Source organism: Jaculus jaculus, chromosome 10 (genome assembly GCF_020740685.1).
Source record: "Jaculus jaculus isolate mJacJac1 chromosome 10, mJacJac1.mat.Y.cur, whole genome shotgun sequence".
In the NCBI taxonomy this organism is placed as follows: domain Eukaryota; kingdom Metazoa; phylum Chordata; class Mammalia; order Rodentia; family Dipodidae; genus Jaculus; species Jaculus jaculus.
The window spans coordinates 59938932-59965971 of record NC_059111.1 but is presented as its reverse complement, the minus strand read 5'-3'; the positions used below and the strand labels follow the sequence as shown (position 1 = coordinate 59965971).

General features: G+C 40.7%; 1 protein-coding gene across 2 annotated transcripts in view; it reads right to left on the bottom strand.

Annotated features, from left to right (window-relative positions):
• Cdk14 (cyclin dependent kinase 14) overlaps positions 1-27040 on the bottom strand; it is a 707419-nt gene that overhangs the window by 157552 nt on the left and 522827 nt on the right. For both annotated transcript variants that reach the window (XM_045161059.1, XM_045161060.1), the window contains one exon: positions 6217-6280. In XM_045161059.1, coding sequence (XP_045016994.1) covers positions 6217-6280 — 64 coding nt within the window. The remainder of the gene's footprint in view (positions 1-6216; positions 6281-27040) is intronic.

The window sequence follows — 27040 nt, the reverse complement described above, 5'->3', positions numbered from 1 at the left end:
TGTTTGGGTGTATAATGCAGTTATATGTATGGCTAGTCATGGTTGCCTAATTGTTACAGGGATAATTTGAAGTAAATAAACCTTATGTCACTGCTGCTGTGGGAGCAGAAGAGGATACACACAGGCTACAGGCTAAAGAATACCATTGCTCTTTCATTATTTTAATGATTATTTCTTAAAATCCCTTCAATTTTGTTAAACTTACCAAGAAAAAGCAAGTTCTGATCTGCAATGGAAGACTCTTTGGAAGTCAGTTTGTTTTCCTCATAGTGCACTTCTTCATCTGTCTTAGAATGGCCTTCTAACTTGCCCCTACTTCCACCCTGGTGCCCAATCCTATCATACAATTAGCCCATCTGATACATGTAAAGTAGGTGGTAAAAGATGTATAGTACAGTCAAGGTCCTCCATGATCTCCTCTGGCCTTAGACTTCATTTCAAATTTTTCTCTCATTTCCACTTGGTATTCTCTGTCTGAAGAGCTCTTCTCTTAAAATTATCTTCACTTCTCTCACATGCTTTAATCATATGTCACCTTTTCAGGAGACCTTCCTTGAAATTGTAAAGCAGCCACTTCCCTGGCAGTTTCTGAACATGTCTCTGACTCTGTGACCTCCATGGTACTCCTCAACATCTAATATACTTCTGACCCTCCATGGCATTGCTCACCATCTAATATGCTATATATTTCACTCACTATACTCCATGGTACTCCTTACCATCTAATATATGTATAATATACTTGTAATGCTCTGTGGTACTCCTCACCATCTAATATACCTGTAATATATTTGTGATCCTCCATGGTACTCCTAAAATATAATATACAGTACATTTCACTCAATGTATGTTTCTCCTGACATCAATCCTTCAAGTCCCTAGACATGTAAGTAGTATTCAGCAAATATTGTTACTTAAGATATAATTAGCTTAGAATATGTTGAAACCAAGAAATGCAGCTGTCTATATTTATGTATAGTCTGTATTATAACAATGTAATAAACCATTTGAAAACCAAAATTGGTTTCTCTTACATGGACACATAGGTACAAATTGTATGGTATGACTGACATAGGATTTCACCTTAAAAAATCATGCCTATACTATTCTAAGAACACTATAGGAGTTTTTTTTTTAAGCAAAATTTTCTGTTGGACAAGCCAAGAAAGCCATGAGAAAAAGGGTTATGCTAACTCTTACTTAATTTTTTTAAAATTATGTTTGTTTCTCATTTTCAGAGAAGAAAAGAGTTTTTGTAAGAGAAAATTTCTCTAAAACACAAAAACTGAAAATTTATAAGAAAATGGCACATAACTATAAACACAAGACATGAACAGTTCATAGGAAAATAAATGCAAGTAATCCTGAAACACATGAGCATGCAATCAGAAGTTAACGTGAGCTTTCTTTTGATATTGGATTGATTGCATTTGGCACATGCTAGAGAAGACTCTTGGAGAGGCATCTTCATGTACCACCAATCATGTACACAGGGAATACCACCTCTTTGAGCATTTGTTAGATGGAAGTGCTATACGTCATAAAAGTTTATGTGATTGACTCATTAAACCTATTTCTCCCAGTTAATCCTTCACACATGCATTTTGCATTATACACACACACACACACACACACGAGGTGACTAACTGTGTTAATTCTTACAATAGCAAAATGCTAGAGACAACTCAAATGCTTACATTTAGAGAACAGGCTAAATTTGTACAGTAGAAAACATTTTATTTTGTTTTTCCTTCCTCCTAGAATCTCTACAGCCCTTTTAGGGTAGAGAAAGAAAGCAGGAAGCGGTGGTGTGGCAGATGATCCCTAGATTGATATTTTCCTCTTTGAAGAATGTGTGTTTTCTTCCCCTTAAATATAAGGGCTGTCAGGTACAGTAGATACCCTGATGGTTTGGCTAGGCATGGTAGAATATAGTCATAGATTTGTCTGCCATGGCCAGCCTTTGATTTGCTTGAACTGTCCAATACCCACACCTTACTCCATTTAAATGTGTTGTTCTTCTGGAACCCCTGACTCCTGTATCGTCTGGTTAAGGGGAAGTGCTCACATGGGGTATTCAATATATGTATCTGACATGTATATGTTTGCCAGAATAGTCACCTCAATTATGTCAGTCTGAAACATTCAATATGATTCACAACAATAATTATGTTTGTATGTTATTCATGTCTTTGCATGTCTGTATGTGTGAAGATACATGGGTTTGTGTGAGTGCATATGTATGCACATGTATGTGGAGATCACAGATCAACGTCAAGTGTCTCACCTGATTGCTTTCCATCTTACTTTTTGAAATAAGGTCTTTCACTGAACTTAGAGCCCATTTATTTGGACAGACAGGCTAGCTCACAAGCCCAAGGGACCATCCTGTCTTCCATCTCCCGAGCCTGTGGTTACAGGTGCATACCGACAAAAGCCTGGTATTTCCCATGTGTACTGTGGTTCCAAACTCAGGACGTTACCTACTGAATCATCTCTCCAGCCTCATCTATTTATTGAATGGCAAATACATAGTTTATACAGTCCTTGGTCTCTGAAGTTTATAATCTACTAGGTTAATTTGCACTACATCATAGAACATTCTTGAACATACTAAATGCATGGCTGTACTCAAAGTAGATAAGTCCTGTTCACACCAAAAATAGACACATTTTTCCATGTTCTCTAGTCCAGATCCTTGGTAGGTCAAATGACGGCTTTAATTGGTCCTTTCTGCATCTAACTTTATTAATTTAAAATATTTGCAAGTCCTTATTTTTTTAGAATGCTGGAGAGATTGAATCTAGGACCTTGCATGCAATAGGCAAACTACTCTACTACTGAGCTATATGCAAAACCCTCAAGCTCTTTTGTTTGAATTCCTAAGTCTTAGAAGTTTAGATCCTTAACACAAGTAGCTAAACTGCTTTAGGAGCCTATAACTGGGTCTTGTAAAGAGGTATATTCTTGACTTAGACTCCACTAGAAATAAGTAGAATGGCTACAGGATGCTTGTTTGATATTTTAAAAAATCATCTTAATTTATTAAGTCTCTGGAGCCATTCAGAACATAGAAGTCATTTACAATTTTCAGTAAAGTACAAAGAGTCTTTGGGGCTTCTCAAGAAGATAAAAGAATTTTCAGCACATTGCACACTTTCAGAAAGAAAATGTGAAGAATAAAAATAGCTTTCAAACTAAGTCATTCTATGAAATTGATAATTTATTCCTGATAGTCCCCAAAAGAGGGGAAGAGGAAAAAAAGAATATACTTGGCTTCCCTAACAGAAAGTATTCATAGCTCTTTTCTCTGATAGGATAATGACTATTAGCTCTGCCATAAAATCCCTTTCAGTAATTTCATGGTGGGTCTAGATTTTATAAATCATGCTTTGTAACTGAAAAATGAAAAAAAAAAACCAACAAGAGAACCACTTTACAATAATGCATTCTCCTGGTTTTATTAAATTTCCAATTCTAGATTTTTCATCCTCCCTATAAAAATTAAGCACACCATGTTTGAGGTTTTCTTGTAATTATTAAAACTAAAAGTTTCATGACTACCACCTACTGGTGAGGTGGAAAATGACAATTAATTTTTAAATTTCATATTTTCTCTCATGTTTTCTAATGTTTAAACACTTTACACTAAGGCTCTAGCTGCTAAGCCATTTCCTGGTTCAGACCAAAAATGAACCCAACATGGCTCAGGGAAATTTTGCGGAAGCGGGGGCAGAAAGAACGTCAGAGCCGATTGGTGGGTCATGATATGCAGAGACATTTATTGTATCAATAACTGTGGGCTAATTCCACAATACACGACCCATATACCTCAACAAGGAGGGGCCAATGGGGATGGGGATAGGTCACGATGAGCCTAACAATGGTACCAAACTGCCTGCATTTGCTGAATACAAAACTAATAAAATTAAAAAAAAAAACACTTTACACAAAAAGTTATTGGGTGTTGCAGAGTAGGGAAGTTGTAATGTCTACATGATTAAATTCAAACCAACTTTCCCATATATTATGATACTAGTAAATGAAAAGAAACCACAATTTTTCTTTTTACAATTTAGTATACTTCCTAGTATTATTAAAATAAGTGACACAGATAGTTGGAGTGATTTAAATTTTGCTTTTATAGACAGGTACACAAGTAGAAGATAATAAGTTAGCAGTCAGTAGAAGATCACTTAGACAAACCATATGATATTCACATGGTGAAGCTCTCATGAGGGGTGTGGTGCTTTGATTAAGGTGTCCTCCATAAACTAAGGTGTCCTGAATGTTAGGTTCCTAGCTGATGGAGATCTGGGAATTAACCCTTCCTGGAGGCAGTATATTATTAGGGGCAGGCTTATGGGCACTATAGCCTTTGTCCCCTTGCCAGTGCTGGGCATACTCTCCTGTTCCTGTTGTCCACCTGATGTTGGACAGTGGGTGATGTCTACCCTCTGCTCATGCCATCGGTTTCCCCTGCCATCATGGAGCTTCCCTTCGAGCCTGTAAGCCAAAATAAATCTCTTTTTCCCAGAAGCTGCTCTTGGTTGGGTGATTTCTACCAGCAATGTGAACCTGACTGCAACAGTCATAGTGGTACCAAGGAATGGGATTGCTGCTAGACACCTGACTGTGTGGGTTTTGCCTTTTGGAGCTAATTTTCAAGAGGAAAGTGGAAGGATTTGACACCTTGGCCTAAGAGATGCATTGCAGTGCTGTAAGTACAGCTTGGTGGACTGTTCTGGTCAGAGTTGAAATACCTGAATGCAGAAAGAATTATGGACTGTGAGTGTTAGAAAGAGCTTCGTCTGAAATGGGCTACAGGCAGTTTGTATGAGAGGCTTGCTCTTATACCCAAGTCCTGAGAACTTGGCAGGGTTTCAGTGCATAGAAACAGACTGGTGTGAGGAAAGGGATATGGCACAGAAAAAATGAAATCTTTGGGTGAACTGCTTCCCATTTAGCTGCAATTGAGAGATCATAGAAGAATGTAAATTCTTTTAAGGGGCATGAATGCTCAAGGAGTGTCCTGTTCTTCAAAGTCTGCTTTATCCCCCTACCATTAACAAATTGACACCCTGTCAGGTATGGTGGACTATAAAGAATGTAGGAATGAGAGGGTCATTGAGTTTGCAACATGTTTTTATGTTATGGAAATGGCCATGGGCAGTGTGAAGCAGGTTTGCTGGATGTCTGCATGGAAACCTGGTGGAGCCATGAAAATAAATGGTGGATTGCAGTAGAAAGCCAGTGGAGATGCTGGGACCACAAGATGGCTGCTTAAGGAGAGCTACTAGCCACAGATGAAGTTTTCTAGGACTGTGAGTAGCCTAGCTGGAGGGGCAGAAATGCAACTCCAGAGACTTGCTAGTTAGAATTATTGGACTTGTAGCTATAGATTTTGGTGTTTGCCCTGTTTGAGTCATGCATTGCTTGAGTATTTCTTTGCTATGTTCAATGGCATCTTTTGTAGTGTGAATGTTTATTCTGTGCCATTATGGGTTTTTTTGAGGTTATTTTTTGGTATTATGGCTCAATTAAAAGATCTGGGACTATGGTGATGTATGAACACCATGGAATTGATAGAAAAAACTATGAATAAATTTAAAGTTTGATGAATGCATTGCATTTTACATCATGGATGGTTATCAGTTTATGGGGGCCAGAGGTGGAATGTGGTGGTTTGATTCAGGTGCCCCCACAAACTTAAGTGTTCTGAATGCTAGATTTCCAGCTGATGGAGATTTGGGAATTAACCCCTCCTGGAAGCAGTGTATTGTTGGGGGCGGGCTTATGGGTATTATAGCCTGTGTCCCCTTGCCAGTGTTTGGCACACTCTCCTGTTCCTATTGTCCACCTGATGTTGCCAGGGGGTGATGTCCACCCTCTGCTCATGCCATTGTTTTCCCTACCATCATGGAGCTTCCCACTGGAGCCAGTAAGCCAAAATAAGCTTTTCTTCCCACAAGCTGCCCTTGGTTGGGTGATTTCTACCAGCAATGCAAACCTTACTGCAACAGGCAATGCCATTCATCTACTTTTACAGACAAATGAATTTTGCAAACAAAATGGCAACACCATTAATACATAAAATATACACTGGCAAAGGGAGCAGGACTTTTCAAGGTTGTATGCCACTTGAGAGTGAACATCTGTTTACACATCTACTCTGCATGTAGGAAGTACTTGATATTTGCGATTAACAAAGCGTACCTGGCTTAAAGTGTGGTAAAGAGTGAACTCCAGGCCACGTGTCCTCATTTGGTGTTCCAAGAACCTAGTAGAAAAGAGGAAATTGTGGAAACAGACTTATTATTTCCAAAGCACATGTCATTATCAAGTGTAGAAAACAGTCATGAAACTCTAGATTTTCCCTCATTATGCTGTGCCAGGGATTTTGTTTCAATAAAAACACTCAACTGAAGAACCACGCAAGATGAGTCTCTGTGCTCTAGCAAATACAGCTGAATATGACAACTTAAATCTCTTATATTTTATCAAACTGAAACATATAAACAGACTTAAGTAATCACACAACAAGTGTCAACTGCATGAGCTGACTACAGCATTCCTGATCCCTTATGAGTCTTTCATGAACTCTTGTTCTTCACTACCACAGTTCTCATCATTTGTCAGTTCTAAGAATTGTGTCATTTTTCTACATCCTCTGAGTGTCATGTTTCAAAGAAGCAAGATTCAGATTAGGATGTTGAAATTCTCTCAGTACACTTCTTTCATTACTATGGTTTAGAATTTCTTCCTTCCACGATGCTCTTCTTGCTATACTTTTCCATTTTTCTACTCTTATTTTCACCTTTCCCTATCTATACTTCATCTGGCATAGAAAATGCAAGAGAAACTGCAGCTTCTGTGCTTCCTCGGTGTTATAGTGCCCCAGTCTATTACTTTTATCCAGGAAGCGTGGTAATCAGTGATAGAGAACAGTGGAGTGGAAGGGCTAGGAGCTCAGACCCGGAATGCAGACTCCTTGAATTTGAATCCTTGCTCTCTACTTAGAAGCAAAGAAAGAACCCAGTGACTTAATTTTTCTCATTAATAAATAAGGTGATAACAGCAGCTGCCTCATCTCTGTGGAGAACACTACATGGGGGCATTCAGTAAGAACTATGTAAGTATTGAAGAAGACTCAGGAGAAAGCTATCTTCTTTTAAGAAGTTTTAGTTAGGAACAGGAGCCCAAAGAAGAACCAAAAGATGTTACTCCACCTTGGCAGGGATGGAATGCCTGCCTGATTCAGTTTTATCCATAGCAACTGCAGTATCCCCTGATGCCCCGACAGTGTAGCACACTACCTATGTGGTCAGCCCCTTGAATCTACAAACCAATATGGTCTTCCCCTTACGTACCTGAGCCTGACAAGGAATCAATTTTCATTTGACCATTAAGGCTTGCCTGTGCTGATCTCTGCTCTCTCTGCCCTGTGATCTCTGTCTGGACTCATGTAAATCTGGCTCTTCCTGATTGATCTGGCCTGGCTGGGTAGGGAAGAGCACTACTTCTTGACCTGGATAGTTTTTTTTTTTTTTTTTTGGCATTATGCTTTGGGGTACCTTCTCACTTTGATTACATGTATGATTGTTTTTCTCCCATGTCCGAGTCTAGCATGTGTATTCTTTTAAACTCTGGACCTTCCATGTGGGTATTTCCTCTCAACTCTGAGCCTGCTACATATGTAATTTCTCTATTCTCAGTGTAACCATGGGTGTCACTCTCTGTACTATACATTTCTCATCTGAATTTTCTCATCTGTATGTTGGTACTTGTCCTCTGCTATTTTTCCCTCAATTATCACCACTTAATTCCTTAGCTTTTTTCCATGTGGAGACTCAGGGCAGATGCCATTCCTCCCACACGAGTATGTGTTTCTTTTGGATCTTTTGTCATGGGCTTCTATATCCTGTCTTCCATGTGCTTGTGACTCTGCTTCAGCCTTTTCACGGATCCCAATTTCTCTTAAATAAACCTCACGAGTTATGATTTCTCTCTAAATAAACTCAGTAATTCATAATTTATTCTTCTTGAACCCACTTTTAATCAATTATTTGTTAAAATTATAATAAGGAACCCAAATTTGGATCATAAGTTTGAGATACCCATCCTGAACCCTAAACTCTTGCATTGGTATTAGATATTATTTAATACACCCACAGAAAACTGGCTTGGGAGAGGGCGACAGTGGCAATGTGGGGGGTGAAAATGACTTACTTCTCCACAGTAGCTCCCAGCTCAAAGAAGTCAGTGGCAGAAGCTGACATTCAAAAGATGATAGAAAACATGAATGGAAAATTAGAAAGGGCAAGAGATGAAACTGAAGCATGGTAGAAGAGGAGGAAGCAAGTTATTAAGGGAGCAAATGAGGCATACTCCATTTCTATCTGAGGGTTAGCAGGCACCACTAGGCAGCAAGACCATATCAAGCACTGATTACTGGTGCAGAGATTTAATCAGGCAGGAACAAGGGCTGTAATGTCAAAGCCCCCCCCCCACACACACACATACGCACACACAGTGAGTGCTTTACTCAAGTTTCCTAGTCTGGTGAGACACATGTCTATTCATGTCCTCATGGAACATTAAACAATGCATGAGATAATACAATTCTTTAAAATCACAACTGGTTAATTTTGCAAGCACAAATTATATTCACATTAATGTGTAGATCTACACAAATTGTTCACATAATTGGTAGCCTGGGTGGGGAGGAGGAAGGAGATAGGCCAGAGGCTCAGCAAAGTAAAATAGGCACAGGGAAAGGCATGGGTGACATAAGCAATTCTTCTAAGCACTTTGAAATCACTTTTTGTTAATGATTCCAACAGTTCTTTCAAGAAGGAGACGATGAATTCTGCAGGCAGCACACAGGGCCTGTCTGGGGATGTTCCTCTTTGTTCTCATGCTGGCTGAATGTTGCATGAAGGACAAATGGGTTTAACAGTATGAAACTTTAACAAATGGAGGCACTTTCAACTAAAATTGAGACTTGAACACAATGTGCCTAGTGTATATGAAATAGAGCTTCTGTAAGTTTTATACGCAATGGGCTCTGCTCAAGGGTGGCTGCTGCCTTGTTAGTACCTGTTCCCAAAGTGTTGGTGCTAGCAAACATTTTTCCCTGTCCTCATCTTCATCCATGCTCGGTGTTCAATGTCAAGGCAATTAACACATATTATGGCTGTCACATGAAAATTAACAGGGAAGTCTTAAGACTTTTTAATTTTTCAATTACATACAGACTTGGAGATTCAGATCCCAGACTACATTTATTCTCTGGCCACACGACTAGAACATTTGCACATGAAATGCAAAGTGGGCAGAAGGTTCATGAAGGAAAATAAGAATTAATATTTAATGTTGCTTCTAGTAAAAACCATTTTAAAAAGGGCAGTTTGGGTTAAGTGAGTGATCAGCAATGACGGGTGCCTGTGTACTGGGAAAGTGAGCATGTGTTGCCTCCGTGGCAGCTTTCCATTTACATGAATTGAATGAATAATGAATTCCAGCACCAAGACACTTTTAAATCAGAAGGAAAATGAACGTTGTCTAAAAGTCAAAAGCCATCCTTTGCAAACAAAATATAAAATAAATATGTCTGTGCCATCAACATTTACCTACATCTGTAAATAAGTGAGCTTATAATGTCTGAGGTCCCTGATATCTTAAGCAACCACAGAGAAGTCTTCTACGTATTCATTTAAGCACCTTCACCATAAACCTACCATGAGGCTTGTGCTCTGGGCCATGGTCAGCTCAAGGAAAGGACTCAGGTTCTTCTTTGAGCCCCTTGGTGTATGTGGTGGGTGAATGTGTGGTGGGCCAATAGAAGAGGATGAACTGCTTTCAGCATGGCAAGAGTTCTTCTGGAGTCATCGAGGGGAAGAGCCCAGAAGAGGTCCTGCTTGGCTGCCCTGAGGAGGGAGAAAAACTCCATGCAGGGGACAGTTTAGTGAGGCAGAGGACAGTTCATGAAACAGTGAACAATGGGTGCAAATGCTGCTAAATTACTGCAGTTTAAACAGAAATATTTTCTCCAAATTGTCAGACTGTCCTTGGCAGTGCCTCCTCCTGGACATTTTCTTCCCCAATGCCCTACCTCTGGTTGGGTCAGCTAAACTCCTATCTGTGCTTCTAGCTTCAGCTCAGCTGCCACTTTCTCAGGAGAGTCTCTGAACAATTTGGTCCAAGACTCAGGTTCCTTCTTTGTGATCCCAGAGTGCTCTGTGCAGGGTTCTACTTACAGGATTCCTGGTAACTGGTGGATTACTTGTCTTCCCACTGAACTGGAGCTCTCAGAGTGGGGACCATGTTGGTCACCTTGTCTCCTTATTCTATCTGGCAGTCACTGAATGCTCAAAGACTGACTGACTGCCTGGCTGACTGAATGAATGGATGATGTATCTGGGTAAGAGTATAAAGTTCAATGTGAATGGAATGCAAGCAAGGTTTAGCTTAGGAGGCTGAAGCCAGCTATTGAGTTCAAAGAAATTGCATTTATCTGTTTCAAGGTTTCAAGAATATTGGGGGCAGAAAAAAATCCAGAGAGTTGACAGGAGCCCCTTAAGGCAAAGTTCAAGTCTCATCCTCTACCTTCTGGGAGGAACAATATACTTGTTAGCCAAATGAGAAGGTGAAGCAATAAAGGAACAGGAAAATACACCAGTTACATTTTCAAAGGAACAGAGAAAGCAGCACAAGACATTCAGTGGTAAAGACACATATTCTTTTTTTTAAATTTTTATTTATTTATTTATTTATTTATTTATTTATTTATTTATTTGAGAGTGACAGACACAGAGAGAAAGACAGATAGAGGGAGAGAGAGAGAATGGGCGCGCGAGGGCTTCCAGCCTCTGCAAACGAACTCCAGATGCGTGCGCCCCCTTGTGCATCTGGCTAACGTGGGACCTGGGGAACTGAGCCTTGAACTGGGGTCCTTAGGCTTCACAGGCAAGCACTTAACCACTAAGCCATCTCTCCAGCCCAAGACACATATTCTTTATGAAAGCTATGCTCAAGTTATGTCTCTGTGAGTACATGTACACAGTGAGTTGTAAAAAACTGTTTATCTAGCTGATTAAAAGCCAATTCTAATCTTAACAAGAATTTAAAAGCAGAAATCAAGGATACAGGTGGTGGGCTAGAAAGATGGCTCAGCAATTAAAGGCACTTGTGTTACCCCAGCATTCACATAAAGCAGGATGCTCAAAGTGGCACATATGTCTGGAGTTCATTTGCAGTACTGGTAAGGAGTCCTGGTAATGAGGTTCTGGTAAACCATTCTCTCTCTCTCATTCTCTCCCTTAAATAAATATTTTAAAAAGAATATAGGAGGGCTAAAGAGATGGCTTAGCAGTTAAGACGCATGCCTGCCAAGCCTAAGGACTCAGGTTCAATTCTTCAGGTCCCACATAAGCCAGATGCTCATAGTAGTGCATGTGTTTGGAGTTCATTTGCAGTGGCTAGAAGCCCTGGCATGCCCATTCTCTCTGTTTCTCTCTCTGACTGTAATAAATGAATAAAAATAAAATGTAAAAAAAGGAATGTAGGAGATAAGACAAATTTAGGGCTAACAGATAGTAAGTTTAGCTCTGGAAATGTTAGGAATGCCTACAAGTCAAGCTGGGGGTTATGCAACAGGCAGATAGAAATATGCATATGGACTGTGGGGAAGAATTTCAGATAGGAACAAATATACATGATAATAAAAAACAAGTATCAAATATAAACTACATAATAGCCTCATTTTCCTACATTCATATATATTTTCATCTGCTAAGTAAAACAAGAGAGGAACACATCTTTTATCAGTGAGGTCTATGCTATCATCCTGATGACCTGTAACTTAATGACCCTGCACTTGCTTTTCTGGACAATTACAGCACAAATCCTACTCATGTAAGCCACTGGCCTCAAAAATGGTGGTGAGAAGTAAATTTTAAAAGGAGGGCCCAGGACAGAGAAGGCATAGTGAAAGGATTGGTATGCTAAGAGGAAAGAGAGATAAAATAGTGTGTTGTTAAAGGTGATCCAGGACAAGGAAATGACAAAGGTGGCAAGTGTCAACACGAATCTTCTCAGAAGAGCAGACCTCATGCTGGAATCAAATACTGAGTATTACGACTTGAATATGGAATGTTCCCACTGCTGGTTATCAGAGGTTATACAAACTTTGAGACATGGAGTGTCTGGCATCTGGTTCCAGTCTAGCCCTCTGCCTCCTGGCCACCCATCAAGATGTGACCAGCAGCCACAAGTTCCCACCACTGTAGATGGAGCGAACTGTTCCTGCTGCCATATCTTCTCCAAACTGTGAGTCAAAAATAATTCTTTCTTCCCTTAAGTTGCTTCTGTCTGGTGTTTTATAATAATGACCATGAAAGTAAAAATCTACTGTATTTTTCCATAAATTATATATATATATGTATATATGTATATGTAATATATATATGTATATATGTATATGTAATATATATATATATATATATATATATATATATATATATATATACACACACACACACACATATATGTATGTATGGTTAGCAGTCACAGGACATCTATAAAACCAGCAAGCAGTAGTGTCTGGACAGGTAATGGATGAGTGACATGATGGGGTAAAAAGGCCCACACTTCTTACTGGATATGCTTGTGTATTCTTTTTAAAACTCTGTGTCACACACATTACCTCTTTCCACATTACTAATGGTTTGTCACCCATGAACTAGACAGATGTATACATACATATACATACATACATACATATATATACACACACACACACACACACACACACACACACACACACTGTGTGCTGGCAACATGGACTGTTCTTTCCTAGGTTCAGAAGATAAATGTTAGTAAAGTAAGTAGAAGAATGATGACATCAGATTTGTGGCTTATCAAATTCCTGTAGACTGGTATGTAGGTGGCAGACCAGAATCTGGGAGATAAGTGAAGTGGCCACAGAGGAGACTGAGGAATAGGCTCCCAACTGGTACAAGTGAAAAGTACCTGGGAGCAGCTATAGCACTGATATATTATGATAAAATATATGATATATAACATGATATACATAATATATGTAATATATTGTATATGTATGTATACAATATATTTACACATATATGTATTTTTGCAAACTACCTTATTTAAAGCCAAAGCTACAAAGGCAATGAATTCTACTGTGATGTATTAGACAGTCAAATATGAGTAGTATTACTGTTGGTGACAAGATTTTTTTTCTGCAATCATTGGTCAGCACTGTGGCTAGAAAAGGCATTTATATTATTTAGTATATGTTCCTAATCAGTGCAAATTAAAACTGAGCAAAAATGTTTCAGGCTTTTAAATAAAACCATACTTATATGTAAATTGTGCTTGTTTTATTATTTATATTTTATTGTGTTTGCAGGTAAAAAGATGTTAGGTAATTCTAGCCAAGGTATTTCACTAGGAGAAGTGTCTGGGGGAGGGGTATTTATCATACAGCAGGATGGAGCCCCCCCTCAAGTGCTGTAAGTCCAATATCATGGCATCATCAATCGGTGAGTGTACCTTAAATCAGTATGAAAACCAAGAACAGTGTTCATTTCCAAGAATGTGTCTTTATCCCATATTCTGCTTCCACTGAGAATTGTCATTGAAAAAATATTTCTGGCCAGGTTCCAGCTCAGAACCATTGAATAGATGCTCTGAAAGCTCAAGAGCTGATTCTAATGCCAGTGGTGGGGTGATAGATGGTCCATAGCAGCTCTTCCAGAATGGGGTTATGCATCCCACACTGCAGATTATCTTAGGCTCCAGATGAAGCCCGACATAATATACACTGTCCGAATGGAAAAGTTGTTCCATTTTTGACTTTCAATTCTTTTGAGAACATTCGAAGAAAAACCTCAACTTGGTGCTCATTTTCACAATTTCCCAAGTGCTTGGCTCACATCTTTTCAAAAGGAAAGCAGACTTTTGCTTCAGATTTCCAGAAGGGTAAGAACGAATTAATGATACGATTTACTGGTTGTCATTGAATGAGTTTTTACTTTACTTTCTATTATGGCAATTCATAAAGGTTTCATTTTTTGCTTTCTGTAGTGATAGGATAGCACAGAAAATTAATTGAAATCAGTTGATTAAAGGAAAAATATGAAGCTACAAAAGTATGCTATGGTGATATAGCAGAAATCTCAGATGTGGAATAAGAAAAGCTGATTCTCCTATAGTGTGAGAGAGGTGGCAACAATATTGAGCAACACCAGTGGAACAAGCTACTCTTCCAGACTGCTGTGTTTTCATACTAACTGTCTAGGAAGGGCATAATTTGATCTAACCTCCAGGTTAACAGAGAAGGACAGGTGGCTGGGGACTTCCCAGGACTGCCTCAGAGCATAGCAAATAGATACAAAGACAAGACAAGCTTTCCTAAAACACTCTTGGGTAGTTTCTTTGGCATATTATTTTATATATGCCTCCACACTTAAAATTCATTTGAGAGTTTACAGAGATGCAGAGAGAGAGAGAGTGAAAAAGAGTTAGAGAGTAGACATTCCAAGGCCTTCGGCCACTGCAAGTGATTCCCAGTCTCATGTGCCCCTTATGTGCATGTGAGACATTGTGTGCTTGTGTCACTGTGCATCTGGCTTATGTAGGACCTTGAGAGTTGAACATGAGTTCTTAGATAAGTGTCTTAACCACTAAACCATCTCTCTAGCCCCTGACTTAACTCTTTATGTGGTCTTGCATCCATCCATTTCTCCCCTCTCCTGGTACATCCATCTTATATGAGTCCAACCATTTAGTACTTTTATTCTTGTCATCTTTCATACAGTGTATTCATATACCTAAGTAGTATTTTCAAAATCAAACCTGATCAAGGGCCACTGTTAGTACAATCCTTTGATAGTTCAAAGGCTTCTCATTGTTCTGGAAGAAACTTTATCCATTATGGCTAAACTTTAACTGGCAGGGGCCTGCATACCTCTTCTCTTATTCTGAATTAATTGCTCTTTCCTTTCCCTCTGTGCTCTGTTCACACTGATCCTTCCATGCTTGTAACATAGGACAAGCTCCCTTTAAGCTGGAGCCTCACCACACACAGTTCTGAACATCTGTACCCAATCCATGTAATTAGCAGCTAATTAATTTTTCAGCTTTGTGTTGAAACCTCTATTTTTTGGGTCCAGTCCCTATGACCCTATACTAGGACAACATCTCCATAATATGCAGTTATAAAACCAAGACCTTTATAGTAACTGTTACAGTTGAAATTTCACATTTATTTCTGTGAAACTAAACAACTAATAGATGTTTAATTTTTTTCCATTGGATTCTGGAGTATTCTGTTGTTTTTACTTGCTATTCCTTCTGCCTGGCAAACTATATGTTGTAAAGTAGGTACATATTTAGTATTTGGGGAATGAACTTATTGACTTAAAGGATACTCATGCATGACAAATAAGTCTCTGTAGGGGTCAATCGATGCCTTAAGCACAGGTCATGTTTAACCTTTGTGAAGTGCCAAGGTTGGATCTCTAACTTCAAAGTCTGTGTTTTCCTACCTACCTCTGCCTTCCTGAAGAACAGGAATGCATATTCAGATTTTTCCAGCAGCTAGACTGTAGATGTCTGTAATGGTTTGATTCAGGTATCCCCCTGTGGTGGTTTGATTCAGGTGTCCCCCATAAACTTATGTGTTGTGAATGCTAGCTACCCAGCTGATGGATATTTTGGAATTAATGCCTCCTGGAGGGAGTGTATTGTTGGGGGCGGGCTTATGGGCTTTATAGCCAGTTTCCCCATGCCAGTGTTTGGCACACTCTCCTGTTGCTATGGTCCACCTTATATTGGCCAGGGGGTGATGTCCACCCTCTGCTCATGCCATCGTTTTCCCCTGCCATCATGGAGCTTCCCCTCGAGCCTGTAAGCCAAAATAAATCTCTTTTTCCCAGAAGCTGCTCTTGGTTGGGTGATTTCTAACAGCAATACAAACCGGACTGCAACACCCCCATTAACCAAGGTGTTCTGATTGCTAGGTTCCCAGCTGATGGAGATTTGGGAATTAATGCCTCCAGGAGGGAGTGTATTGTTAGGGAGGTGGGCTTATGGCTGTTGTAGACAGTTTCACTCTCCTGTAGCTACTGTCCACCTTATGTTGGCCAGGGGGTTATGTCCACCCTCTGCTCATGCTATCATTTTCACTGCCATCATGGAGCTTCCCCTTGAGCCTATAAGCCAAAATAAACTTTTTTCCCACAAACTGCTCTTGGTTGAGTGATTTTTACCATCAATGTGAACCTGACTGCAACAATAAAGTGGTACCAGGAGTGGGGTTGCTGCTAGACCCCCCTGACTGTGTCAATTCAACTTTTTGGAGCTGATTTTCAAAAGGAATGTGGAAGGATTTGAAACTTTGCCCTAAGAGATGCCAAGTACAGCTTGATGGACTATTCTGGTCAGAGTTGAAAGGCCTGAATGCAGTAAGAACTATGGACTGTGAGGTTTGGCTTATAAAAGTGAGAAAGAACTTTGCCTGGGCTGGGTTAGCAGTTTGTGCAGGAAGCTTGCTGTTATACCTGGGTCCTGAGAAGTTATGCAGGGTTGCTTTGCATATAAATGAACCAGTGTGAGCAGAGGGATATGGCACAGAAAGAAAAATCTTTGGGTGAACTGTTGCCTGTTCAAATGCAATTGAGAGATTACAACCTTTGAGACTAGGCCAGGTGACTTGCACTGGGGCAGCAGGAAGAATGTAGACTCTGTTGGAGGGGCTTGTCTGCTCAATAAGTGTCCTATTCTTCAAAGTCTGGTTTATCCCCCCACTCCAGATTAACAAATTGGCACCCTGTCTGGTATTGTAGAGTATATGAAATGAAGGAAAGAGGGTCATTGAGTTTGCAACACCATCTTGTGCTTCAGAAATGGCCATGGGCAGTGTGAAGCAGGTTTGCTAGTTGCCTGCATGGAGACCCCATGGGCCCATGAGGATGAACCATGGATTGCATTGGAAACCCAGTGGAGATGCTGGGACCACAAGATGGCTGCTAAGGAAAACTGCCCACCCAGATGAAGTTTTTCAGAACTGTGAGTAGCCTAGCTGGAGGGGTAAAATTGGAATACCAGAGACTTGTTGCTGGTTAGAGTTACCAGACTTGGAGATTTGTCACCAGCTAGAGTTGTTGGATTTAAAGCTATAGAATTTGATGTTTTCCCTGGTTGTTTCAAATCTTGTATAGGTTGAATATTTCTTTGCTATGTGCAATGCCATCTTTTGTAGTGTGAATGTTTATTCTGTGCCATTATGGGTTTTTTGAGGTTATTTTTTGGTTATTATGGCTCAGTTAAAAGATCCTGGTCTATGAGGATGTTTGAACATCATGGGGATTGATAAAAACTATGGGGAATTTTAAAGGTGAATTGAATGCATTGTATTTTACATCATGTGTGGATATCAGTTTATGGGGGCCGAGGCGGAATGTAGTGGTTTGATTCAGGTGTCCCCCATAAACTTAGATGTTTTGAATGCTAGGTTCCCAGGTAATGGAGATTTGGGAATTAATGCCTCCAGGAGGGAGTGTATTGTTGGGGGCAGGCTTATGGCTGTTATATCCAGTTTCCCCTTGCCAGTGTTTGGCACACTCTCCTGTTGCTACTGTCCATCTTATGTTGGCCAGGGGGTGATGTCCACCCTCTGCTCATGCCATCATTTTCCCCTGCCATTGTAGAGCTTCCCCTTGAGCCTGTAAGCCAAAATAAACCTCTTTTCCCACAAGATGCTCTTGGTTGGGTGATTTCTACCAGCAATGTGAACCTGACTGCAACAATGTCTGAGGGACAGGCCTGAATTTCCTGACAGAAAGGGATAGAAGAACGAAGTCTGGGTGACTATACATGCCCATTTACAGACAGCCTTAACCAACATGTGGAATGCAAGCCAGCATGCCATGGCTTCCACTCCACCCTATGGAAATAGGTGAGGCCAGGAAGTCCCATAAAGTTGCCCTAGTCCAATGACTAAGTTCAAGTTTCTATGAGAAATTACCTAACTCAGATTTTAAACAATGTCCAAATAGAATGCATCAGAGAAAAAAAGACATGTCCATGTTCTGAAGAAGAGCCTGTGCAATGTAGGTGGACTTGAATCAGACACTGTAACCTAATGGTACAGTACAGGCTCAGCATAATCAGTGTCCTAGGTTCCACTGCTAGTGCTCAGAAATTACTGAGAATTCTTAATATTTTAGCAGAAGACCACCCAAATCAAATCAAAGGATATTGGGGAAATTATTCTAACTTGTGAGGCTTACCCATTCTTACTCTTCTCCCCAGGTACGGGAAGGACCAGAGACCTGCTTCTAAACAGCAGAATACAACAATGGTAAGGAGATGTCACATGTGTAACTGTGTCAGATGTTAGTTTCCACTGTACTGGAAGTTTCATTCACTTGCTGGTTCTTTGGAAGCAAGCAAGCATGCCAGGAAGGCACAGAGATAAGAAACTGAAGGTGATAACAGCCAGCACGAACCTGAATGTTTCCAACAATCACATAACCTGGAAGTAGGTCCTATTCTAATTACTTTCCAGCAGCACTGGCAGTTAACTTCAGTCCATTCCCACAACCGAACCATGAAGCCGGGGGCTCTTGGTCCACATAAATTATTAGATTATAAACATGGATCAACTTTATAGTACACAGCAGTAAACAACTCCTGCCTGTGGCTGCCATATGGGATACTGTGCCAGTAGCAGATATGACATGGGGAAAGGGGCTGAAATAAACAAGATGATCATCAATGGAAAGCACCAAGCAAGACCAGAGGACGGTAGGCTCATTGTCCCATTTAGATGTCTGCACAAGCTGTTGAAAAAGAAATGGTTTGAGCTATCACTTCCAGCAGATGAAAAGCTGCATTGCTGACCAAAGGAGACAGACTTAACACTGTACTAAGTCAGATGAAAACAAGGGCCAGTGGGATAAGAAACTGGTATTTAACAAAGAAACACATTCTAATGACAAAGGCTACATCCAATCAATGAGCATGTTTATGAGAGTAAAGCTGAGTTAAGGGTTAGTTGACCATATTTAGCATTCAGACATAATAAGGATCAAACTCTGCCCCCAGAAATCAGTGGCATATGCAATTCTATAGCTCTGGATGTTATGCTATGGCACACAGTCTGTTTGATATATGTACCTTTGCTTTTACTTGGCTATAACTATAACTCAGAGCACAGACAGAAAGAAATGAACTAATAATTAAAGGAAGGACGAGAAGGCATGTGTGAAAGCTTTCCTTCCATGTTTTCTTTCTTTCTTTTTGGTTTGTTTATTTATTTATTTGAGAGAGAGAGAGAAAGAGAGTGTGTGGGAGCACCAGGCCTCAACCACTGCAAACGAACTCCAGATGCGTGCGCCCCCTTGTGCATCTGGCTAACATGGGTTCTGGGGAATTGAGCCTCGAACCATGGTCCTTAGGCTTCATAGGCAAGCGCTTAGCCACTAAGCCATCTCTCCGGCCCCCATGTTTTCTTTTTATTTAATTATTTATTTATTTAAGAGCGAGCGAGTGAGCAAGCGAAAGAGAGAGAGAGAGAGAGAGAGAGAGGAAAAGAGAAAGAATGGATGGGCATGCCAGGGCCTGCAGCTGCTGCAAGCAAACTCCACTCGTGGGCCCCACTGTGTGGTTCTGGCTTATGTGGGCCTTGGGGAATCAAACTTGAGTCCTTTGGCTTTGCAGGCAAATGCCTTAATCACTAAGCCATCTTTCCCACCCTCCTTCCTCATTTTCTATCCAGAGAAATATTAATGCTAATTATTTTGCAGATAACCAGAAAATTATTCATTGGATAATATTAGAATACTTTTGGAGCAAGATAAGGAAGACATAGGTGTGTTTCTGCATACATATATTATCTGGATGTATGTTTGTATCTAACTTTCTATATAACATATTCAATGCTTTGTATGTTAACTCAAAACTTTAACTTTAAAAGGGACACGACTAGATAATGTCACCTTAAAAACCAAGGCAAATCAGAACAAAATGGGACAGGACAAGTCAAAGCACAAAACAAAAACAAGACGCCTGCTTTAAAAATGCCATGATGATTCTGGTTTGTGTCTCCTTTGGTTTGTCTGACGAGCAGCGAGCACCACATGGGAAAGGCCAGCAGGGGGAGCCAGTTGACTGAAAAAGTGAAAAGTGTTTTCTGGCTGTGGCTTCAGAAGTGGCTTGATTGCTACTCCGCTGAAGGTGCTGGATTGAAAGAGTTTCCAAAACAAAGAATGATTGACATTTCTCTCCTCCACTGAAAATATTCTGCTTTAACTGGCCCAAGGGGCAGCAGAGATTGTGGACTATGCTAAAATTCGCACGTGATTCCGATACCAGCCAGGGTTGGGACCACTGGCCCAGTCATAGATAGGGAATCCCCTGGTGCTGCTCTGATAGATGCTTAAAGATTTGGATTTTAGCTTGGATTCAGAGAGCCATGAAGATCTTGCTGCCAATAAATTTGAGGGGAAACAAAACTAACTAAATTTACTCCAAAAAATGCTCTCATTATGTGAATGGGAAAAATTTTAAAGTAAAAGGATGTCCTTAAAAATTTTCTCCAACTAAATTTTCATTCTTTTCTTTTTCTCTTTTCTCCTATTGTTTTGATTGTCAACCTAGACAGTTACTCACAGATTTCACTCTCACTTCAGAGATTTTTCAGGAGTGGCATCATTGTGACAGAGGCTCAGATTGTCAGTCCCCAACTGTGCACAGCAGGAGCCAAGGCAGTGAGATGTGCAAATGCACTCAGCTTAGAAGTGAAGGCTGTAGAGGCTCCAACCCCATCCTGTGGTCCTGCCTGACTGCTTGAGCAATGCTCCAAGTTGGGCTTGAGGTGGGGACAGAGAGGGACCTGGGGGCCGAAGCACTAGATTGAGAGGACTGGTACTCCAAGTGTGGTCCTTCAATAGCAGCATAACTCCAGGTGCTTCTGAGCACCTTGGTGTGAGAACCGCTGTTTTGCAAGATTCATTCCAGCAGCACTTTCTAACTCCAAAAGCACAAGCAGTGCAGAGGAGGCCACAGCATAGGCCCACCTTCATCCAGGGGACCGATGTAAGAAGAGTTGTTAAAACCACACCTGGAAGGAGGGGTCAGGGCAAGCTCAAGTTCAGAGTCCTGGAGACTGTGAAGAAGTGACTTTGTGCTTGCTAATCACCACACCAGTTCCTTCTTCCTTACTTTAAGCCTCACAGCTGAGGTGGATCTTAGGCAGGAAGCTTCAAATCATTTCTGGAAACTCTGGCCACAAGAACTAATAGGACTGGCCATCCACTTATGCCCTTGATTTCAATGGTAAATTAATATTCATTCTTAATACCTCAAAATAAAACATGACAAAGTTATCACTGTTTCATAACACTAAGACGCCTCAACATGCCCAAGACTGTTTTAAAATGCATTATTTCTAAAAGTATGTTAATGTAATGTGTTAGTTTCCTGGGATACCTAGTTGGTACCTTAAAACAAGAGAAATATATTCTCCCACATTTCTAGAGCCAACAGTCCAACATCAGTTTCAATGGGCTGAAGTGGAGATATTAACAGGCCCTTGCTCTCTTGATGGACTCCAGAGAAGAATCATTTTTGCCTTCTTGCAGTTCTGCTGGCGCCTGGCATTCCTTGGCATGTGGCCACATCACACCAATTTCTGCCTCTATCCTCACACTGTCTTCTGTGTCAATCCCCACCCACCTCTTCTCTGTAAGAGCACTAACGGTAGAATTTATGGTCAACCTGGGTGTTCACAGATACCTTTCCTATCTTAAGCTCCTTACCAAATAATACAATTTTTAAAGACTCATTTTCTAAACAAGGTAAAATTAAGGACCCATCTAATATCTTGGCATTCATCATTTGTTTTGCTACAGAATAAATTCACCATTTACCAGATATTATTTAAGACTGATGTTTAAAATGGATACTCTGTGTATCTAAAACAGTGAACTAAACATAAAAGGCTGTGGAAGTACATCCACTTGCTGCATAATACTATATCAACTGCTTTACTGTCAGCAATTTACGTGTGTATGTGTGTATATGTGTATGTGTGTGTGGATAACGTTAGGTATCATGTCTCAGGCATTGTCTACATTTTTTAAGTATTCATTTTAATTTATTTATTTGAGAGAGAGAGGGAAATAGGCAGGTAGAGAGAGAAAATGGGCACACCAGGGCCTCCAGCTGCTGCAAGTAAACTCTCGACGCATGCACCCTCTTGTGCATCTGGTTTATGTGGGTCCTGGGGAATAGAACCTGGGTCATTTGGCTTGGCAGGCAAGCACCTTAACTGTTATGCCATCTCTGCAGCCCTGTCTACTTTTTTGAGGCAAGGTTTCTCACTGGCCTGCCATTAGCCAGTATGTCCCAGGGGCTGTCTCTGTTTCTCTATACTGGGATTCTAACTAAGCAAGAGCCAATAACATATGGATCTTTAAGACAACATGGATTCTGGTGATAAAACTCAGGTGCTCATGCTTGAGCTATCTCCCTGTTTGAATTTTATATTTATTATTTCATGATCCAAATGAAGTGGAGCATTAACGGGGAAAGCAAAGAGGGTCACTTATTACTTAGGTCCCGTAGATGATAGGAACAGCATCAGGACACAACTTGGCTTATGATCCCTCATCTTCCTCAGAACACAGATGTATGTGATGTGACATTATTAACAGGACCTCAGCACATGACAACTGACTTGAAAAGCAAGTATGCTGGGCTAGCAAAGACTAGCAGACAGAAGCCGGGTGGATGGCCAGATGACCTCCCCAGCTAAGTGACTCCATTTGTCCAAGCAGGTGTGCTCTTGCTGACCTCTTAGACATTCTTAGTTTGACTTCACTGGACATTCCCATGTGGCTACTTTCTATAAAACCCAAATATATGATTCAATCTTATCTTATCCTAAAAATTATAATTGAAATGTCCCAAACCAAGGAAAAAGAATGTGCTGATTTTTTCCCCTTCTTTGAACCTAGTGCACAGAATTTTGTTTCAATTAACCTTTAAAGCACCCATGAAGTCATCACATCAGATAAAGGATGAGTCCTTGGGCAACTCACACCTAATCTATGTCTCTTCCCTTGAAGTAAACTTCATACTAAGTCATAGTCATTATTATGTTTTGATTTTCCTTTACATAACTATAGTCCTTATGAATATTATGTGATACATTGCTTATTTTAAGTTTTATATGTAAGATACAATGGTGTAGCTAATCTTTTGGGATTTTTAAAATTTATTGCTATATTGCTAAGGTTCAGCTCAAACTCACTACTGCTTATAGGTTTCTACCTGTGTTACAGGGAGGAAAAACACAATGTGCAAAAATGGCATGTTGAAAGCTCTGCAGCACCTTACCATTAGTGAGAAAGTGAGTAATGACACATGCCTGGCCTTATATTCCAGCAGTTTGAGAGCTGTGAGAGACTCACAATATATTTCCCAAAGAAACAACTCTCTGAATGGTAAGAAATAACCTGCCTGGTTAATACAAGAAAGGCTATTGAATTTATAGTACACAAACAAACAAAAGACAGAGACAAACATCACCCTGGTATAAGAGCATTTCTGAAACAAATGCATCCACTCTGGAAATCCGGGGTTCCTCAGGTAGAAGCTACCAGGGAACAGGACAGCTAGGTCTCTTTCCCCAAGCAGGCCTGGCCAGGGACTGTAACCTCAAGGAGGAAGGACAGTTTGGTATGAAGCTTCAGGGCTCAGGGGTATGGCTAGATGGAGACTCTGAGGCCCAAAATTGAAAGGAACTCATGGTTTAGAAGGGACAAGAACTTTGATGACAGGAAGTAGAAAAGAGGGAGAAAAATGAACAGGTTTCTGTGCATTTTTAGCATGCATGATGGATGGCCTATCTTGATTGTCAACTTGGCAGGTCCTAGAATCATCAGTGAGAGATTATGTAGATTAGGTTAGCCTTTGTGCCTTTCTGTGAGGGTTTACCTTGATTCAGTGAATTAAGGTAGGAAAGCCCACTTTAACTGCGAGCTGCCTCATTCCTTTGATGGCTGAGATCTTGGCTTACTCTGTGCTAAATGTGAACTGCTGCCTTGAGCTTCTGATGCTCTCCCTGCATGAGGGAAGGTAAACTGGAGCTAAATACACTCTTGCCTTCCCTAGGCTGCTTCTGCTTGGGTATTGTTGCAATCAGGTTCCCACTGCTGGCAGAAATCACCTGACAAAGAGCAGCTTTGGGGGAAAAGGGGGTTCATTTTGGCTTACAGACAAGGGGAAGCTCCATGATAGCAGGAAAAATGATAGCATAAGCAAAGGGTGGACATCACCCTTGGCCCACATCAGGTAGACAATAGCAAAAGGAGAGTGTGTCAAACACTAGCAAGGGGGAGCTGGATTGAACAACCATAAACCAGCCCCCAACAATACACTTCCTCCAGGAGGCTTGAATTTCCAATTGCCATCAGCTGGGAACCTAGCATTGAGAACAACTACATTTATGGGGGGAACACCTGAATCAAGCCATCACAGGTGTCCTGTCCCAACAATGAGGAAGTGGCTGATACAGCACCCTGTCTATGGGTAGCAACGTGATGAGAACCAGCAAGGTGGGGTAGAAAGGCTGGAGACAGGCATCACCACTAGGTGACAGGCTTGGGCTTCTTTTTTTTTTGTCTACCACAATTTCTCACACATATTTTTTTAGAGGCACAAACTTGCACATTAGATGGGCATCTGAGCAGAAGAATACAAGACTCTTAGAAGAGGAGGGTTGTATGGGAAGAAAGGGTCCCCTCTTGCATGCTATGGTGGCTGCAGCAGAAAGGAAGGGAGGACAGCAGAGTAGGGCATGGAGGCTGGGCTAGAGGCAAACACTGGTCTGTAAAGGCTGCTCCTGCTCTGGGAAGATGTAGGTCAAGGCCTAGCTATGGAAAGAAAATCCATACATTTACCTGTTCTAAAAAGAGATGATGTTATTTTTAGAGTTTTGAATGGGACATACAGGGATGTGTGGGTTACAGCCAAACCTCTGGTATTCTTCCTGACAGAAAATCAGTCAAGAAATGTAGGTCAGAATAGTCTTTAAATATACTTCATTTGCAATATTTTGTTACATTTCTGTATGAGTGTGTGTGTGTGTGGGGGGGGTTCCTGTATGTGGGTCCAGGGTCAAACATGCCACAGTGTGCATGTGGAGGTCAGAGGACAAAAGTTTGGGTGTCAATCCTTGCCTTTTACCTCATTTAAGACAGGGGTACTAACAACCTATTTGGCCAAAGACTGTGTTAAGAACCAGGATGCAACTATGGAAAAAGCAAGTCCTTGGCAAAGGGTGAGGCACATCATAGAGCGAAGGGGCCTATTCCTGGTCAGGAACCTTCTCCCACTCTGACTGCCATATTTACACACTTTTCTTTAAATGGGAAACTTATTTCCGAGAGTCTCAGAGGATCAGAACTTGGTACTTTGTTTGGTATTCATTATTTAGAATTAATAAGCATACACTTGAAGATGAAGAATTCTACCAAGAACTATGGCTATATCTCTGACAACTTTGGGGTGCTCCTTATATATAGCCATAAGTGTAACAAGAGTTATATTTCTTCAGTATGGAGGATTCTCAAAAATCTAAAAATAGGTCTATCATATGACCCAGCTGTACCACTACTGCACATATGTCCTACAGAGATGCTTGCTCAACCATGTTTTTTGATGTGCTATTCACAATAGCTAGGAAATGGAATCACCCAGATGCCCATCAATGGATGAGTAGATAATGAAGATGTAGTACTTTTATACAATGGAGGTCTAAGTGAGGTAACTCAGGCCTAAAAATAAAAATAGTGTATATTCTCTCCCATATGTGAATCCTAGCTTGGAATAGGCAAAATTGTTTGTAGTTGTAGTAAGCACCAATAGTAGTGGCCAGGAAGCTAGAATTAGGCTTGGAGACGTGAGGTGATAGTGTACAGGCAAGCGGAGGGACAGGCTAGTAGAAAGGTCTAAGGGGGGAAGGACAGAGAGAAGGTGAGGGGAAGAGGGTTATATAAAACTAAAAACAGTATGGATAATGACAGTAGCAGAGAAACCTACTTCATTAGATAATACAAGTACATGTTTTTAGTGTAAAAAGAAGAAGAAAGGGAGATTTTGGATGAAAGCACCTGTTTGGGTGGAGAAAGTTTTAACCTGAAGCTAAGGTTGTTACAGGTAATTCCCAGTGCAGGAGATGGGTCACTCCTGCCCCAACAAAAAACCAGCAAGCAGCTGAGAAAAGAGGCCCAGGAGGCCTCCAAAGCAATAAAGATTTGGTTACCACCAGAAGTAGATGGTAAGACACTATTGCTGAATAAGCCATGTTGTTCCAAGATACTAAGAATTAAGCTAGAACTGAGATGGAAGTCATCTTCCTGACAGATAGCTATCATAGTGTTAGAAGGAACTGTTTGAGCTGCTGAGGGAAAGAAGTCATCTACAGTCTGAGTAAGCAGTAGCTCTTGAAAAAAAAAAAAAATCACCCAGAAGATTTACCCATAGGTGCAATAGTGACCCATAAATTACGGGGATAATGGCCCACTCAGTAGGAGGGAATTCACACATGGTACTGAGAATTAAGTCAAAAGCATATGGTTTAGAAGGTCACAGACCCCAGGGGGAAGCTTCCCCTGTCATTTGGCTAAGCAGAAATATTGCTGTGCCCATCAAAAAGCCTTTTAGGTATATACACTTATGCCCTTTGGTTTATTCTCAACCCACTTTTGATCAGAGAAACTTCTTTTAACAGATGGCAGCAAATACTGGGAATACTCAAGTTTTATCAAAATGACAAGAAGAAAAAGTCCAGGGCTTAGTATTGGACGAGTCATCTCTATCACACCCACCAGAGCTCAGGGAACATTGCAGAGGTGGTGGTAGAACAAATACGAATACTGTGTTCAGTGCCAGCTAGAGAGAACTGTCTATGGAGATGGTCTCTGACGCTGAGAAGACTCAAAAC